This window comes from Ochotona princeps, chromosome 22 (assembly GCF_030435755.1).
Source record: "Ochotona princeps isolate mOchPri1 chromosome 22, mOchPri1.hap1, whole genome shotgun sequence".
NCBI classification, from domain to species: domain Eukaryota; kingdom Metazoa; phylum Chordata; class Mammalia; order Lagomorpha; family Ochotonidae; genus Ochotona; species Ochotona princeps.
The window spans coordinates 21,717,702-21,734,534 of NC_080853.1; the positions used below are offsets into that span (position 1 = coordinate 21,717,702).

At 55.2% G+C, this 16,833-nt stretch overlaps 1 protein-coding gene across 3 annotated transcripts; it reads right to left on the bottom strand.

The window, feature by feature from the left end:
• Positions 1-1,113: 1,113 nt before the first annotated feature.
• On the bottom strand, positions 1,114-10,287 carry LZTS3 (leucine zipper tumor suppressor family member 3). 3 transcript variants are annotated; one of them, XM_004585657.3, is made up of 5 exons: positions 10,161-10,287; positions 5,941-6,119; positions 5,012-5,478; positions 3,893-4,753; positions 1,114-3,663 (listed from the first exon to the last, which is right to left on the bottom strand). In XM_004585657.3, the coding sequence occupies exons 2-5, from the start codon at positions 6,044-6,046 to the stop codon at positions 2,959-2,961; spliced, it is 2,139 nt and encodes a 712-aa protein (XP_004585714.2). In that variant the 5' UTR covers positions 6,047-6,119; positions 10,161-10,287; the 3' UTR covers positions 1,114-2,958. The 3 variants fall into 3 exon arrangements, with proteins under 3 accessions (XP_004585714.2, XP_058535563.1, XP_058535564.1); XM_058679580.1 differs by having other exon boundaries at positions 10,091-10,223; XM_058679581.1 differs by lacking the exon at positions 10,161-10,287 and having other exon boundaries at positions 5,904-6,033.
• Between the last annotated feature and the right edge of the window lie 6,546 nt (positions 10,288-16,833).

The window sequence follows — 16,833 nt, forward strand, 5'->3', positions numbered from 1 at the left end:
GGACGCTTGCGACTGCAGAAAATAGTGAGACTGCGACCTGGAGGAGTGGCTGTGTCCATATAATCGGGTGTCTTAGATCCCGGTTCGAGTCCCGGCGTCGCGGAGGGGTGGTTTACGGCCTCAGGGAAATCATGTAAACTTTAGACTTGACTTTTGCTTACAGAAGAGTGTATAAACGAGCCTGATGTACGTGCCTATTAGGAGCCTCGTGGCCGGGGATGGGGACACTGTTTGCTTAATTGTGAACACGCAGGAGTCCGTGCCAGCCAGACCAGGGCAAGCACAGCTAGTGGCTGACGACAGCTCTGCATATTTCCCTCAGAACCGGAGAGAGCATAGACCGTCTCCAGAGCAGGAACCATCGTTGCCAAACACTCAGTTTCCCAGAGTTACCTGAAGTGGGAGGAGCATGCGACTGAGTTCTGGCCAACCAGATTTAAAGGAGAGTGCCGGTAGGGTTCTAGGCAACATCTTTAGTTTCAGAGATCTAGTGGTGCAGCTTCAAACCCCTCCCAGAGCCACAGAAGCCCCTTGTGGCCAGGCGGGATGTGCTGGGATGGGAGAGATGCCTGGGGTCAGCAACGAGCAGACACCTGCACTCAGCGATCCCCACCCCTAGACTGCCCCTGTATGACTGTTGGAGGTTCTTTACAGCCAAAGGCGCCGGCCGAGAGCTCTGGGAAACTGATGGAGGGAATAAGCTTAAAAAGAACAGCTCTCTGCTGGGCAGCACCTTAGGGTTCCTTTTGCGCTTGGAGTCTAACCACTAATTGCCCAGCTGGTCTCAGTATTCTCTGCCATGCCTTTCGCCCGCAAATACATGACCTGCCAATCACGGGAAGCCAGCGTAGGTGACTGCACACCACAGTCTGAGTCTGGAACTAGTTTAAAATCTGTGTGAGGGCAGTCTCGGGTCAAGAGAAAGCTCCAGTGAGCAGAAATGCGGAAGGACACCTCCGCCCAGCAATGTGGAGCAGATGGGCATTGGGCCAGCCTCCTGGCTCAGCCAGCGAGCACCTCTTGTCTGCAGCCACCCTCCAGCTTTGCCTCCAACCTTCCCTGGCCCAGGCCTCACTTCCCACACCTGTAAAGACACCAGCCAACCAATGACCGCCAAGAGGCTTTTCTCCAGTTTATTTCTTTGGGAAAGGAAAACGAAGTCTTTCCATCACATATGGTAGAGATATATATTTATATATATATATATTTTTATATATAATTTATTTTGTAATTGGACATCTCAAAGCTGAGACTGTTCATATTTGTTTTTCTATTTTTTTTTTTTTCCCTACTAATGCCTTCTCTTCTCCTAGCCCCTGTGGCCCAAGCCTAGGGGCAGTGAAAGATGAACGGACCAGGCAGTGGTTGCCAGGGTGGCCTCTTTCCAGGCTAAGAGACCTGTTGAGGCGCCCCGGGAAGGGGGTGTGCAAAATTAGAGGCCACGTGGAGGGGCACTTTTGTCTTTGTGGGGGACACACAGCACTTGAAACAGTCACCAGTCATGGAGGAGGCTGGTCGAGGCTGGGGGGACTTGCTCACAGTAGTCGCCAGCTCTCTCTACCCTGTACCCCCCCAAACTCAGTCTTGAGGGTGGGAGGAAGAGAGAGTTTAGGAGAGAAATACAAGGGCTGAGGGCCATGCCACCTCCGATTTTTATTGCTGGTGAATTAGAAATTTGTTTCCCTTCCTGTCTTAGGAAGTGGACTCTGAGGGTTCCAAGAGAAGGAAGTGGCATCAGCTGTGCCAACCCCTACTGATGGCCATGCCAGGCCTTTCCCTGGGCAGATGTGGGATCTGGGAGTGGAGAGTCCACGGTCACTCTCAGCTCAGCCTCATTCTTCAACAGGAATCTCATCCAATCCTCCCCTCCCAGCCCCCAAAACAAGGGCCAGTGGAGCTGAGAAGTGGGCAGTGCACCGAAGGTCGAACAGGATTTTTCTACCAGAAGAAAAAGGGGAGTTTTTTGTTTTGTTTTTTAAGGGCTGAGGGGAGCCAGGCAGCCTGGGAAGAGGATGTTCTGAGCGTGAAAGCAGAGGGAGGCTGGGAGAATGGAGGGGACAAAACACAGGAAGACAGCCTTCACACTCAGCCTGAGAAGAGTGCTGGGAGGCAAGCAGCATTTCATAGCTGTGCTAAGAGCTGGACGGGGGTCCTGGGTGTGGGGTCAGCCAAGCAGGTAGGGCTGTTGTGCTGCGGGCTTGTGGCCAAAAGGGTGAGAGTCGAGCCAAGAACGGGAGGGTTTCCAGCCCCCAGCCCTGCCCTCCCCCCAACACACACATTAGGGACGCGCGCACACACACTCAGGACCAGGCCAGCCTCTGAGGCCTGACCCCAAGAGACCTTGGGGGAGGGGGAGGCGGGGAGGGGCTGGACAGGTAGCCCTCTCAACCACGGGCAGGCCATCTGCTCCCTCTCGTCTTGCCAGTCTGCCCAGGAAGGAGGTCCAGGGTCTGCCACCTTTGGCAGACCTTGTGTTGACCCCTTCAAGGGTTCCTGGCCTAGGAGGCGAGCGCAGAGACGCTCAGTGGATGCCAAGTGGCCGACAGAAGTAACCCAGACCCCCACCCAGAGGGGTTGGGCCACCTCGTGGCACTGCAGGCCTGTCGCCTCCATCTCCAACAAGGGGTGCCAAGAAAGGGAGCACTACTCTCCTGCTGCCTGGGCCCTCGACCGACTGGCTCTGCCCTCCTCCTCCATTCCCTCCTGACCAGGAGGGTCTGGGAGGGCCACCCCCTCCCCCCTAGGGTGGCGGGTGACAGGGCTGGAGCTGGGAGAGCACCCTACAGTGCAGGGAGGAACTTGGTCACAGCTGCTTTGAGAACCTCTTTGGTCTGGGGACATGGGGCACATGGGGTGGGGATGGGAAAAGCGATGGAGAGGAGAAAAGAGGGGACGGTGGGGACCCAGCCTCCCGACAGGGTGCGGGTCGGGAGGCCGAATGCCCAGGTGGCGAGTGGATCAGATCTCTGTAGACTCGATGCGCTCGAGGCGGGAGGGCGTCCAGGCCTTCTTGTCGTCACCGTGCGGCGGGGTGGGTGTGCTGGCGCCCCCAGCACTCCCGCGCTCGCGCAGCCGCCGCTCCAGCTGTTGGTTGCGCTGGTACATCTCCACGTAGCTCAGCTGCAGTTGCTTCTGGTACTCGATGACCTTCTCCTTCTCTTCCAGCCACACGCGGCGCTCCTCGGCGAAGCTGGCGCCCTGGCGCTCCCGGGCGCGCCGCTCGGCAGCCAGCTCGGCTTGCAGCCGCCCCACCTCCCGCCGCAGAGCCCTCGTCCCGTTCTCCCCGCTGGCATCCGCCTCCCCGTCCACCGAGGCCAGGGAGGCGGCGGCGGCCACCCCAGCCTGTCGGCGCATCTTGACCTCATCGCTTTCGCAGGTGGCCAGCACCGCCTCCTGAGGCTCGGCCGGGTCCACGGGGGTGAGTGGCGGCTTGAGGCAGGCGGCCGTGGGCAGCTCACCGTCGCCCAGCTCCAGGCTGGCCTGTTTGCTGCCGAAGGAATCCCTCAGGCTGAGCAGCTGCTCCTCCTTCTCCCGCAGCGAGGCGCGGCCTTCACGCAGCTGCGAGCGCAGCCCCACAATCTCACTCAGCTTCTGCGACACATCGGCCTGCGAGTCCTTCAGCTGCTGCTTCAGGAGGGAAATCTCGCCGGCTTTCTGGCACACCTGGGACAGGGAGGCCAGGTATGCGGGGGAAGCCCGCCCTGCCCCAGCCCTGCATCAGACTGGCCAGGGTGACAAGCAGGGCAGAGATCAAATCACCTAGGTCAGGGGGAGCCCTCTAGGGCTCCTTGCCCCCATAATTCCTTTCACACCCTACCCCAGGGAGTGGGCTACTGCTCTGAGGTTCTCCAGAGCGTCAGAAGGGAAGGGGGACAGTGGGTGAAGCCCCTACCTCCCACTTGGTCTCCTCCATGCGGGGCAGGAAGTCGGCCTGCTCCTTCTGACAGGCGGCCACTTTGTCCTCCAGCTCCTCACGCTGCCGCATCAGCCGTGCCGTCTCCTCCTGCAACTGCTTCTTGTCCTGCTGCAGCCTCAGCACCTGCAGCTGGAGGCCCTGCTGGGCACGCTGGGCCCTGCGGGCCACCTGCTGCAGCTTCCCACTACAGCCCTGCCGAAGCTCAGCTAGCTCCCGTTCCCACGCCTTCTGCCGCTCTTCCAGAACCTGGGCCACAGCCGCCTCGCTCTGCTCCAGGCTGCGCCGCAGAGCTGCCACCTCCTGCTCCTTCTCCCACAGCCGTTCCTCCAGTTCCTGGATCAGGGTGCTGGGAGAGGGCGGGGAGCAGGCTGCAAAGGGTAGGCCTCCACCTCCTCCCTCTCCCGATCCCAAGTGGCCAGGCCGCCCCACAGAGGTGGCTGTGGATGAGCTGCTCTTGCTGGAGGCCCGCCCGCTGTCTGAGGTTCCCAGGTCCTGGTAGCCCGACCCCCCACCACTGCTGTTGCTGCTGTAGCTGGCAGTGCCAATGCGGTTGATGTGGCTGGTGGAGGCACTGAGGGGTGCCAGGTGCTGGCTGTAGCTCGAGCTGTAGGTGGGCAGGCTGGTGAGTGAGTTCCGGCCAGAATCAGAGAGGCCACCCCCACTCCCGCCCGCTGGGGTCATGGTCCTGGACTTGTCCAGTCCACCCTTGAGGCCTCCGGGGCCTTGTCGTCCCTCCGGGGTCCCGTTACTCTGTGGGGGACACAAGTTCTGCATGGAGTGGAAGTTCTTGGGTACAACAGGCTTGAAGGCAGATGGCCGGACTAGTGGCTCTGAGCACTGTATAAAAGCAAAGGAGAAAAAAGAGAGAGAGAGAAAAAAAAGGTGGGGGAGACATGGCAAGGGGCCTCAGGCTAGACCCCAGCCTCTGCCCCATCTCCCACATTCAGCGGATCTCTGTCTGGTGGTCCCCAACCCAGTTGGCTCCCCACATCCCAGAACCCCGCTCTGTGGCTCCCCAACCTTCAGTCCTCCTCTCAGGCTGCCTCCCACTCCCAGACAGGCTTGTGGGTGACTCCTCCAGTCCTGGGGCCTGACCTGGTCTAGCTTGCCAGAGGTGGCCAGGAGCTTGGGTGGGTGGCTGGGCTCACGATACTGTGGCGGGGCCTTGTCACTGCTGCCGCTGCTGCTGCTGCCCCCGCTGCTGCCCACCACGTTGCCACAGACATCGGTGTGGTCACTGCCCCGCAGCTCGCCGTTGAGGTAGAGGGAGTTGGCGAGAGCCTTGTCTTCCGAGGGGCAGCGGCCTGGCCTTTCCCTGCCACCACTGCCACCTCCACCACGGGGACCTGGGAAACCACTCTGGCTGCCCCCAACCCCTGTGCGGGTGCCCACACTCTTCATGGCAAACTCCTGGGCGTGGGTCACCCCACTGCCCATGGCCAGGCGGGGGTCCGGGGGTCCAAGTTCAGCGGGCCGCGGGGCAAAGGCCAGGAGTGGGTCCCGTCCTGGTTCAGCACGCACAGGCAGCGTCTCCAGCTTCGCCATAGCTAAGTCGGGGTACACTGTGGGCACAAGTGGGAAGGCAGCTGGTTCAGGCCCCACTGCCACTGCTACCCCCCGCCCCTTAATGGGTACAGAGTTCCCAGATCTTCAAGGTGAAGGCATAGGGCTGGGTAGTGCGGACCACCTGGTGCCCACCCTACAAAGACCCAGGACACGGTGCAGACCCTCCTCCTCAGCTTCTGTTTAACCCCAGTGCCTCTAAGAGCCTCCCAGGCAGCGACCCCTAGAATTTAGGAGTTCTTTACTTTGGGGGTGGGCCACCATACTCAACCTCATGGGCTGCAGTGATGGGCTCGGTACCTGAATCCAACTAGGAAGCTTGGAAGTTAGGGGAGAGAAAATTTCCTATATCCAGAAACTGGGGGTGGGGTGGAGAAAGGAGGAGGAGATCTGGGGGAGAAGGGGTCCTTCCAAGATCCCGAACCTAGGGTGTTGCAGTCCAGGAGACAGAAGCTCACTACCAGTGCAGGCTGTGCTTGCCTTTCCAGGGGTGTGAGGAGCTGTTGGGTCCTCAGGCCTGGGACCCTCCAAGGCCCGGTCTGAAGGGGCCAGGTGCCTTGCTCTCATAGTAGGGACTGCGCCCAAACCAGCTTCGCGACTTTGCAGGGGCCGTCGGAGCCATCCCAGCCTGCAGTGTTCTCTGCGAAATGAAAAGGACCTACCTCACCAAGCTGCCATGTGCCAAGTGTGCCGAGGCAGCAGGTGCTATGGGAAGGAACTAGAGTCTGGAGGCAGGTGGAGTAGGGGGTGACAGGAGCTGTGGGCGTCTCTGGTGGGCACCGCCCCTGGCACACCATGCTGCTACAGATGGCTGGGACTGGAAGCCCTCCCAGAGGTCTCTGGTTCGGCATGGGAGGGCTGAAGCCTGTGGAGGAGGTAGCGGTGGTGCCTCCCTTCTCTGAGCCTGCATTTCCACAAGTGGGAGGGGACGGGGCAGGGTGCCGTCCCCACTAATGGCTTCCCTCCCCCTTCCACTCCCAAGATCAAGCGCCTGCAGAACCCTGCTAAGAATTCACTGCCATCAGGAAGACTTCCTGGATTACTCCCCTTCCCCGTTCCCCATTCGCAGTGGACCTTGACCCAGTTCATTTCAGCTCCGTGTGAAGGACCCCAGCACTGGTGGTGGAGGTGGGGGTGAATTCCCCTCCCACTATGTCTGCCCACAGGAGCAGGGGGAGCAGGGCCTCCGGTTACCTGTGCTCAGAGAGGCCCTACTTCCTGGTTCCTTTGTCTCTGTCCTGCACCTGGGAGCACCTGCCCTAGAGGTCTGCATTAGCCAGCCTGGCAGAGGCATCTGCAACCTCCCCCTACACCAAGCTGAAGGGGTTTCCCTAGGTGCCTCCTACCCAGGAGCCCACTTCTAACGCTGAGTTCTTCCCCTAAGGCCCCAGACCAAGGCAGCTTGGCCAAAACCCTTATCTGGCAGCAGCCTCTTGGCCAGCACACCAGAAATTGAAGGCCCATAGTTCTGGGAAGTCAATCAGTAAACCAGGCACCTCTTCCAGTGGCTAGCCGGTCCCTACATGCAGGCTTGCAGGACCCTGGGCTTGAGGGCCTCCTTTAACATCATTTCCTGCCTCACCCTGGCCCCTGCACCACCACCTCTCCCCAGCCTGCTACCCCTCTCATGCTAAACACACCTTGCTGCTTTTCTTACCAGCCCTGGGTGCAAGGTAGTTGCAAGTAGTTGGGAGGGTGGGCAGCTGAGTGACCTGGAGCTTGTTACCAGTGGCAAGTCCTGGGGAGGGTTGGAGAAGAAGAACTGGAAAAATCTCAGAGATGGAAATTCAGGCACTGGGGACAGGAAGGGGCTGAGCTGGGCTGGGGCACTAGAGTGCGGTGACACCATTAATACAGGAGGAGACTGCCTGGGGGAAAACAGGTGCTTTGGGGACAACAAGAGAACAGCGCCTCCATCTTATCTGATGGCGCAAGCACAGGCTGTCAGCATTCCAGGGTGGTGTGGAATCCAGCCCCAAACTAAGGGGAGCAGAGCTCCCCAAAATTCGAAAGGAAGAAGGCCAGGAACAGGTGGGCCCAAGATAGGAGGCAGGGATTCAAGAATGTGGGGGTGTGGGATGAGGTTGTGCCTGGTGGTTTAAAACACCTGCTTCCCCTGTGGGAACGCCCAGGTTTGGTTCCTAGATTCAGCTTCCTGATAGCGTGGACGAAGAGGCAGTGGTGATGGCTCAGTGATAGCAGCCACGTGGGAGACCCAGAGTGCATTCTCAGATCTCCATTTTGCTCAGCCTACCCCTGGCCACTGCAGGCATTTGGGGAGTGAACCAGTGAATGAGACCTCTGTCCCTATCTGTCCATCTTTCATCAATAAAAATAGAAAGAATGTGGGCACAGCTCCTGGTGGCAAAGAAAGAAAGGAGCCGAGGCGCGGTTCGAGGGAAAGAATGGGCCCTGGACTTGGCAGCTGGGATGTCACTGGTATCCATGACAGAATGGTTTCAGAAAAAGTAGTACCTGGGAAAGGCAGACGGTGAGCGAGAGGACTAAGAAGGGAGCGAGAGGACCCAAGGAGAGCACCATTTTCCGGGTGACTTGGGATCCAATGGCTTTTTACATTTTTTTACTGCTGATGGCAGAGATCAAAGATAGCGGCAAGGGAACCAGCTGGGGGGCTACAGCTGTGGCCTGGGTAGGGGTGAGACCAAACCCCAAGAGCGCTTGTTGTGCTGGTGGAGAGTGACAAGGATGCTTAGGCAGGTGTTCTGTCCACTTATAAGGTGCAGCACAGACACAGTGCCAGCATCTCTGAGCACAGGCCAGGGCTGGTGGTGTGTCACTCTGGCCCACTGTCACCCTAGAGTCCTTCCACCCATCAACCTTCTCTCTCTGGGCTCTGACTGTGGAACCCTGGACTAGCAACCTACAGAAACTCTCCCTGGAGTCTTGCTCCCCCCACCGCCGAGCTTTTTGCCATCATTCTGACTGCAGGGAGCTGGAAGGAGCAGGAAGGAGATACTCGTTTTTTCCCCCCTGAGAAGTAGAAACGAGCCAAAGGAAAGGGTTTGAGCTTTATCTTGTGGCTCAGGTTCTACAACCGACCCAAGGGACTGAGAGCAGACTGCAAAGATGGCTTCATGGCATCAGAGGACACCTTGCTCAGGTGTCCAACTCTGTCCTCAGCATTGGGATGTTACACATTACACAGGGGCTAACTGGACTCGCCTGAGGGATTGCTCAGACAGGTCCCTCCAATCCACTGGTATCTCTCCCAAAGCTGGAACAAAGCTCTCTGAGGCCAGCCCATCCCACCTCTTATCAACCTCAATGGACCCCGCCCCCACACCAAGCATCCTTCCTGGTGAGTTTGGGGAGGGGTTCTGGCTGGCCTGCTCCTCAGCCTGCATTCCCTTCCCAGAGCAGCTGCCAAGGAATTCTTCTAAAGGGCAAAGCTGATCTGGCTCTGGCCAGATTCTGCCAGGACCAGGGCCAAGCGCAGGAGTCCGGGAGTTGAGGCAGCTGCAGGTGTAAATCACAGCTCCCCATGAGGGGGTGGGGGTGGGTGGAACCTCAGGCAGGTGATTTCACCTTGGGTTCTCACACCTACCTTGCAGGAATTTGGAGTCAAGGCATTATGGGTAAAAGGCCTGGGGCTCCCCTTAGCCCCACGTGAGCAGAGCACAGCTTGCAGCAGTCTCCCCAAGGCCCCTCCTGAGTCCACCCTCCATCTCCCCTGACCTGGGTCCCTCTCCAATGCACAGACCTCCTTTCAGCTTAACCCACAGCCTTCTAGAAACAGTTCAAATGTCGCCTCCTGGCACATATGCCCCACTGTTGCGCAAGGGGGTTCTAGGAGCACCCATCTCACAACACTCCAGGAAGATTTCATTCAGAATTTCCTCCAAGGATGGGCACTGGGTGCTCCAGGAGCATCAACTGGGGAATTTTGGGGCCCTCTAGGCCTCCCTGGTAGCAAAAAAATGCAGGGGGAATGGTAGTTATGAAAGCTGCAAACAGGAAATGAATTCAGGCAGAGAAATCAGGGAGGGCTCCCGGGAAGAAGGACTGAGTGGGGAGGAGGATGTGGGGGCACTGTAGGGTTTGGGGGGAGGGTGCAGAGCTCTCCAGAACTTCTTGGTTGGGATATGTGAGGGGAAATTTTAGATCATCCCCTGGAGCCTGGCTATGAAGAGCGGTGCTTGAGGACTGAGGGGGCCGGCAACGCGCACCCCTCCCACTCCCAGCACATGCGCGCGCGCGCGCGCGCGCGCACACACACACACACACACACACACGAGTCTGCTGGAGGAGGGGGTCGCCATGCACCAGCAGCCTACGGTCCGCAGAGCGGAGAGAGCGCAAGACCCTGGCCGCAGACGGTCCACAAAGGTGCCCAGGGTCTCAAGAATGGGGCAAATCCCGCCCGCACCTCCCCGTGCTCCCCACCAACGCGTGGGGCCCCAGGGGGCGGGGCGCAGAGGGAAGAGGTGACATAATCCGGGCCGCACCCCCTCTGGCCGCCACCTCCCCTCCGCGACCGGGCGAAGCATCCATGACATCATTGGCCTCCTCTCTGCTCCCCTCCCCCCCACACCCAAGGACCCCAGGAGCGGGACGCGCCCCCTCCCCAGCTCCGAGTCCGGCCAGACGCACCGCGCGACGCAGCCGGCACGGAGGCAGATCGGAGCTGGGAGGGGCGCTGGCGTGAAGCGGACTCACTCACTCGCTGCCTCTGGGTCCGGCGCTGGGTATCGGACGCGGGCGCCACCGGCCCGGTTCGCTGGCGCAGCCCGAAGCCCGCCCGGCGGGGCGCGCAGCGCGAGCCCGGCTGCGCTCCGCGCCCCTCCTGCTCCCCGCCCGGCCCCGCCCACCAGCGGCTGCGGCAAACGCGGGCCCGCCCCCAGACACGCCCCCCGGGACCGCCAATCCCCGGGCTCGGGGCGGGGCGCGCTGTTAACCCCTTGGACAACGCGCCTCGGGCGCCTCGGCTGCCCCGGTGCGCGGGTCTCCTGGGTCTCCTCCGCTCCGGGGCGCCCCAAGTCCTCGGCTTGTCGCCCATTGCGTCCCCCATTCCGCAGCAAACCCTTGGTCTCGGTTCCCAGTGTCTCCTCCAACAAATGCTGCGGGACTGCGCCCTCCCTGAATCCCGCGTCTTTGACGGGAGGGGGAGTGGCCTCTCCGGCTCGGGAATGGAGGCGTCCGACTGCGAGTTTTGAGCCCCATCCCTCTCCCGTGCCTGCCCTTCAAGACGCGGCCTCCTGCGGACGCCTTGGGACCCTGAAGGTCTGCAAAGTGGGGGACGGCAGCGGCCGTAGCGGCAGCGGAAGGGAGCTCCTGTACCGGCGAGAGCGCGTGGGTGGGAGGCGGCGAGTGGCAGTAACTCCGTGCGTCGGCCAGCTGAGCCGCCTGGAAACTTGACGCTTGCCACGCGCCGGAGGAGGGACGAGAAGGCGGATGAAACCACACACACGACTTGAGGGGACACTCGCTCCCAGGCGCCCTGCACCAGGCCGGGTCCCAGCCCGTACGCTGCGTCCGGGGGCGAGGGGTGGGCTTGAGCCCCGACCCTGTGCGCCAGCTTTGCACGTGTGCGCACCGTTCACTGTGGGGGAATTCTGTGTCGCAGGCATCCCGGGAGGAATGCCGGCTGGAAGGAGGCGGCGTTGGGCCGAGGCCGGGGCCTGGAAGAGGGTGGGGAAGCAAACCTGGTCACGGGTTCAGCGTGACCCGAGTCTGGGGCTCGAGGCGAACTGCAGCGCCGACACCGCGGCCGCGACTTAACCCTTCACGGAGATGGCGCTGCTCTAGCTCCTGCGTTTGCTCTTATGTCAGCCTGTTTCATAGCTTTCCTTCCTCACTGTTTCCTGAAAATTTTCACACTTGCTTTTATCTTGTACGCTGATTGCTCAGGGCAGGAAGTCTGTCTTTTAATTCTAATGGTTGCCTTTAAATTCATTAAATAAGAATTGTTTCTGCTTCACAAATCACCTTTCTATTTTCCTGATGGGATGAGGACTGTAACATGCTTCTCCACTTCCTGGCCTGCTACCCTTAACAGCCATATATGTTTGTCCCCTTGACCCAGTATAGCCCAAGCTTTTCACTTTGTTAAGCTACAAAACCCTCACTCTCCTCTTTCAACTAATTGGCTTCAATGTCACTGCTAGTTTTTTATGCACTATTTTAATTTAATTAAAAAATTTTTGCCTTTGATTCCAGAGACAGAGCCTCCCATCAGCTAGTTCCCTGTCCAAATGTAACCAACAGCCAGGCCTGGACAAGGCTGGCAGGGGAGGGTGTGGGGCATGGGACATGGCTCCATTCTCACCTCCTGTGTAGGTGGAGAAATCTTCCATTTCCTATTCTACTCCTACAATTGCCCACAACAGCCAGGACTGAACTCAGTCTGGTTTTCCTATGTGATGGTAAGGACCTAGCCATGATGCACATTAGCAGGAAGCTAGACCCAGAAAACGGGCAGGACTGGAACCCAAGTAGCATTTTAACTGCTGCACCAAACACCTGCCCCTGGCAATAGTAAGAATTCCTCAGTCTTAAACTTGGCCTATCAAGACTCCCTTGAAGCTGGCATGGATTGGCTCATGCCTCGCTGGGTGGGTCACAAAGATTAGTTACTCCTCACCATGGCGTTGAGGATTTTCCTGCACACCCCCCCCAAAAAAAAAAATGTTCTGCACCTAAAATGTTGACATATATCTTGTTAGAGTTACAAGCCAGTCTGGATTATCCTAAAATCTGCCAAGATCAGCAAAATTTTACTTCAACACAACAACTGGCTAAATACTAAGATGAAATGGACACGAAACAGCTGAATGGTGCCTTATGGCCATTTTAAGGTATAGAGCAGCCGGTCCTGTATATGAACTAAAATTGAAATGTCAATGAGCTAATCATAGGTTGTGGCTAGGACTTGTTTTCCTTTTTTTTTTTTTTTTTTCTTTTTAACACACTGGTTACTCAAAACCATGTCAATTCCATAACATTGCAAATTGCTGTTGATGTTATATTGGGACTCTTAATTGACTGTGATGATATTCTGCCAGCTCAAACTTCAGACCAGAAAAGGTCTCCCCAAGAAACTGTTCAACCCATCTGGACAATAAGTAGCTGGACTCTATGCTTGGTATATGTTTGCAATGAAAGAATCTTGATTGAATTTGAACTGTAATACTGCATCAAGGTGGAGGAATCCACCGGGGGGAGGGGAGGGGGAGGAATGGGGGGATTCCCAGAGCCTATGAAACTGTCACATAATGCAAAATAATTAACAACAACAAAAAAAAGACATAAAAAAAAAAAAAGACTCCCTTGACCCTATCTCCCCATCTCTGATGCTGAAAACCATAGCAAAGCTGGGCTTGTCCAAGCCAGTAAGAATTTTTCTCTACCCTGAAAAAACATTGTGCAAGTTTAAGTCCCATTGTGGGCCTCTATTAATTTTTCAGGAACAAAAGAGGTCTTTTCAACTTAGGAAAGTTTCCTTGGAGTCTGGTTGTTGTGGCATAGTTAGTGAACCTGCCACCTGCACCACACCTATCACATACAGGGGCTGGTCTGAGTCCCAGCTGCTGTACTTGCAATACAGTTCCATGCCAGTGTGCTTGGGAAAGCAATGGAAGGCAACCCAATTGCCTGGGCACTTGTAACCATGTGAGAGACACTGAAAAAGCTCCTGGCTCCAGCCTGGTCTAGCCCTGGCCATTGCAACCATTTGGGGAGTGAACCAGTGCATGGAAGATCTCTGTCTCTTCCTTTATCTCTCTCTGTAACCATTTCAAATAAATAACATAAACCTCTAATTTTGTTTTCCTTAGGAGGAGGCATTCAGGCTAGCAGTTACAATGCCTGTGACTCACACAGGAGGGCTTATTCAATAGCTGTGTGCTACTAACTGCAGAATCTCTTCTAACTCAGACCCTGGGAGGCAGAGGTGATGTCTCAAGTCTGTGGGTTCCTGCAACGCACATGGGAGATGTGGGCAGAGCCCCGGGGCCTCAGCTGCAGCCCTGGCCTAGACACAGCCACTGTGGGCATGTGGGACCTGAACCAGTAGATGGGAGCTCACGCTCTCAAACAAGACAACCTATCTGATTTCTAAAAATGAAGTTTCTTCTAAGATATTCCTGCTCCATTCTGCCAACAGACTGTCATTGTTTTTTTTTCTCCCCTAAAATGAACACACTGTATTCTCAATGTCAGATAAGTCTTTTTGTCCTCTGCATCCTGGGATGTTATCTCATGTTTTTCTTGGATCAAGACTGTTTTTTCCCATGAGTCACTTGAGGAGTGGGAGGGTAGCCTGACAATGACAATGTCTGTCTTCTGCAGTGCTGACCCTTGAAGGCCACCTCTTGACCTTGTCCACGAGGGAGGCAGGGTGATGGCTCCGGTTACTGAGTGCTGCCACTGATGAGGGAGAGCTGGATCAGCTTAGGGTTTGGCCCAACGCAGCCCTGCCAAATGCCCAATCTGGTGGGCATTTGAGGAGTTAGCCAAAGATAGAAGCACTCAGTCTCACAAATCATAAATCAGAAATGAGTTTAAGGACACTGATTCTGCTTGCTTCACTTTCACTTTTGCCACATTTCCGCTGTACCTCTGTCTTGATCTCAGCTTAAACTCTATATAGTTCTCTGTTCCCACTTCACAATGTTCTAGAAGAACACCAAGGAAATGAGAGCATACTGGACCCTGCTCTGTGCTAATGCATATGAAAACCTTGATGAAGTGGCTCCTTTTCTGGAAAATGAAATTACAAAAATAAGCAAAAATGTTACAAATATCCAAGACACATATCCCATAAGGCTCTGGCTCAAAGGGTTTCATGGAAGAATTCTCTCAAACTTTCACTATACAGATAATCCTGACCTGGTAAACAGGTATTGTTGCACAGGAAATGTGCAATGATATGGCTTCCTTTTAAGGATCCATTATTCCCCCTTTACTGTTCCTGATTATGACCACACAGAAGGGAGACCTGCAAGCCAATCATTTTTATCAATTCTGGAGGGAAATTCTAAATACAGCGCAAGAAGATAAAAGCCAGTCTTCCTGAATATGAATTCATAAGCCATGAATGTGTTAATGAGAAAAAGCATCACTGTAACAAATGCCAACAATTAATTCAAAAAGTACTACTTAAAGATTCCTCTTAATTAACCAGGAACAGTTAAAGTTATGAGACTCAATATCATATGCTACCTTGGCATCCTTTAAAACCAGGAGGGCCTCCAATGGCTTTATTGCAAGTCACCCTCTCCCCTGGATCTATGTGGACAAGGTCCCCTGGCCCTACTCAGCGGACCACAGACAGTTCATGTCCCTGCACCCTCAGAATTATTCAAACAAGCCAGTGACATCCCATCCCTGGCAAGATCTAGAGGCCACCTCATCTTCTTGTTACTACAAAGTCCACCCCCTCTAGCTCCTGGTCGTTCATTCCCAAGCATAGTTCCTGTGTGGTCCTATGTGATTTATGGAGTCTTCCCCTCAGGATGTTAGTAGGTGCAATTAATAAATTGTAGTCAATCCCAACAGTTAGGGGCTGGCATTATGGCACAGCACATTAAGCCCCTGATGATAATGCTGGCATCCTATTTGAATACCAGTTAAGAGTCCCACCTCTTCTGCTTCTGATTCAACTCCTACCTAATGAGTCTGGGAAGGTAGTGCAAGATGGCTCAAATATTTGGGCATCTGCAGCCATGCGGGAGTCCTGCATTGAGTAGATGGTTTCTGGTTTCAGTCTGGCTCAGTCCTGGCTATTGTGGCCACTTGCAGAGCGAACAAGCAGATATTTTTCTTTCTGTCTGTCTTTCAAGTAAATAAATAAACCTTGGAAAAAAAAAACTATTCCCACCTGTTTGGCTATTCCCATAACTCTTGGAAGGGAACAGTGTAACAATGCGATGAAGCGATCATTAAAACAACTTGATCATATTTTTAAAAACCTGGTAAAATCAAACATATCACATGTTAATGACTGTGTGAGCAAAGAATTCACACTGTGGTTTGATAGTATAAATCAGTACACCCTTTTGGGAGGACAACTGAAGAGTGTAAAAATGTCAAGTGTGCATATTTTGGACCCAGTGGCCCGTGACAAAGAAGAAACATCACAGATAATACATGAATGAGGACAGCTATCGATGTACTTGACTGTGATGGTAAAGAGGATTGTTTAAAGCCTAAATACAAGTTCTGTACATCACTGTATTAACACAAGATTGAGTAAATGTGTTACAATAACACTCAGTGCAGTGTTAACAACAGCCATTTAAAAGACAGACATGAGTATCACAAAAAGATGACCATATTGAGCAACAAAAGCAGCGGCAGAAACACACACATGCCTATCACCCTTTGATTTTTCTATTTTTTTAAGATTTTATTGTTATTGGAAAGCCGGATATACAGAGAGGAGGAGAGACAGAGAGGAAGATCTTCCGTCCGTTGTTTCACTCCCCAAGTGAGCCGCAATGGCCGGTGCGCACCGATCCGAAGTGGGGAACCAGGAACCTCTTCTGGCTCTCCCACGCGGGTGCAGGGTCCCAATTCCCAGGCCACAAGCAGGGAGCTGGATGGGAAGTGGAGCTGCCGGGATTAGAACCGGCACCCATATGGGATCCTGGGGCTTTCAAGGCGAGGCGTTAAGCCACTAGGCCACGCCGCCGGGCCCTTTCTATTGTTTGTTAAAGAATACATATTATCTACATGCAAAGAGAGGCAGAAAAGAAATGCATGAAATTAACTTTTAAAAATTTATTTGAAAGAGTTGCAGAGAAAGATCTTCCATTCTCTGTTCACTCACCAAATGCCTATAACAGCTGAGACAGGGTCAGGCTAGGTCAGGTGGAGCCAGGGACTCCACTATCTGCTGTTGCCCTGACACTTTATGGGGAGTTGAGTCAGAAGCAGAGAAGCTGGGACTTGAACCAGCACTCTGGCAGCGGATGTCTCAAGTGACAGCTTAACACACTGTGCCACAATGCCGATCTTAAAATTCTACAGTAGCTCCCTTGAGATGTTGAGAGCAGAAGACAAGACCCTAGGCATGGGCCCGGCGGCGTGGCCTAGCGGCTAAAGTCCTTGCCTTCAAAGCCCCGGGATCCCATATGGGCGCCGGTTCTAATCCCGGCAGCTCCACTTCCCATCCAGCTCCCTGCTTGTGGCCTGGGAAAGCAGTTGAGGACGGCCCAATGCATTGGGACACTGCACCCGCGTGGGAGACCCGGAAGAGGTTCCAGGTTTCCGGCTTCGGATCGGCGCGCATCGGCCCGTTGCGGCTCACTTGGGGAGTGAATCATCGGACAGATGATCTTCCTCTCTGTCTCTCCTCTGTATATATCTGGCTGTAATAAAATGAATAAATCTTT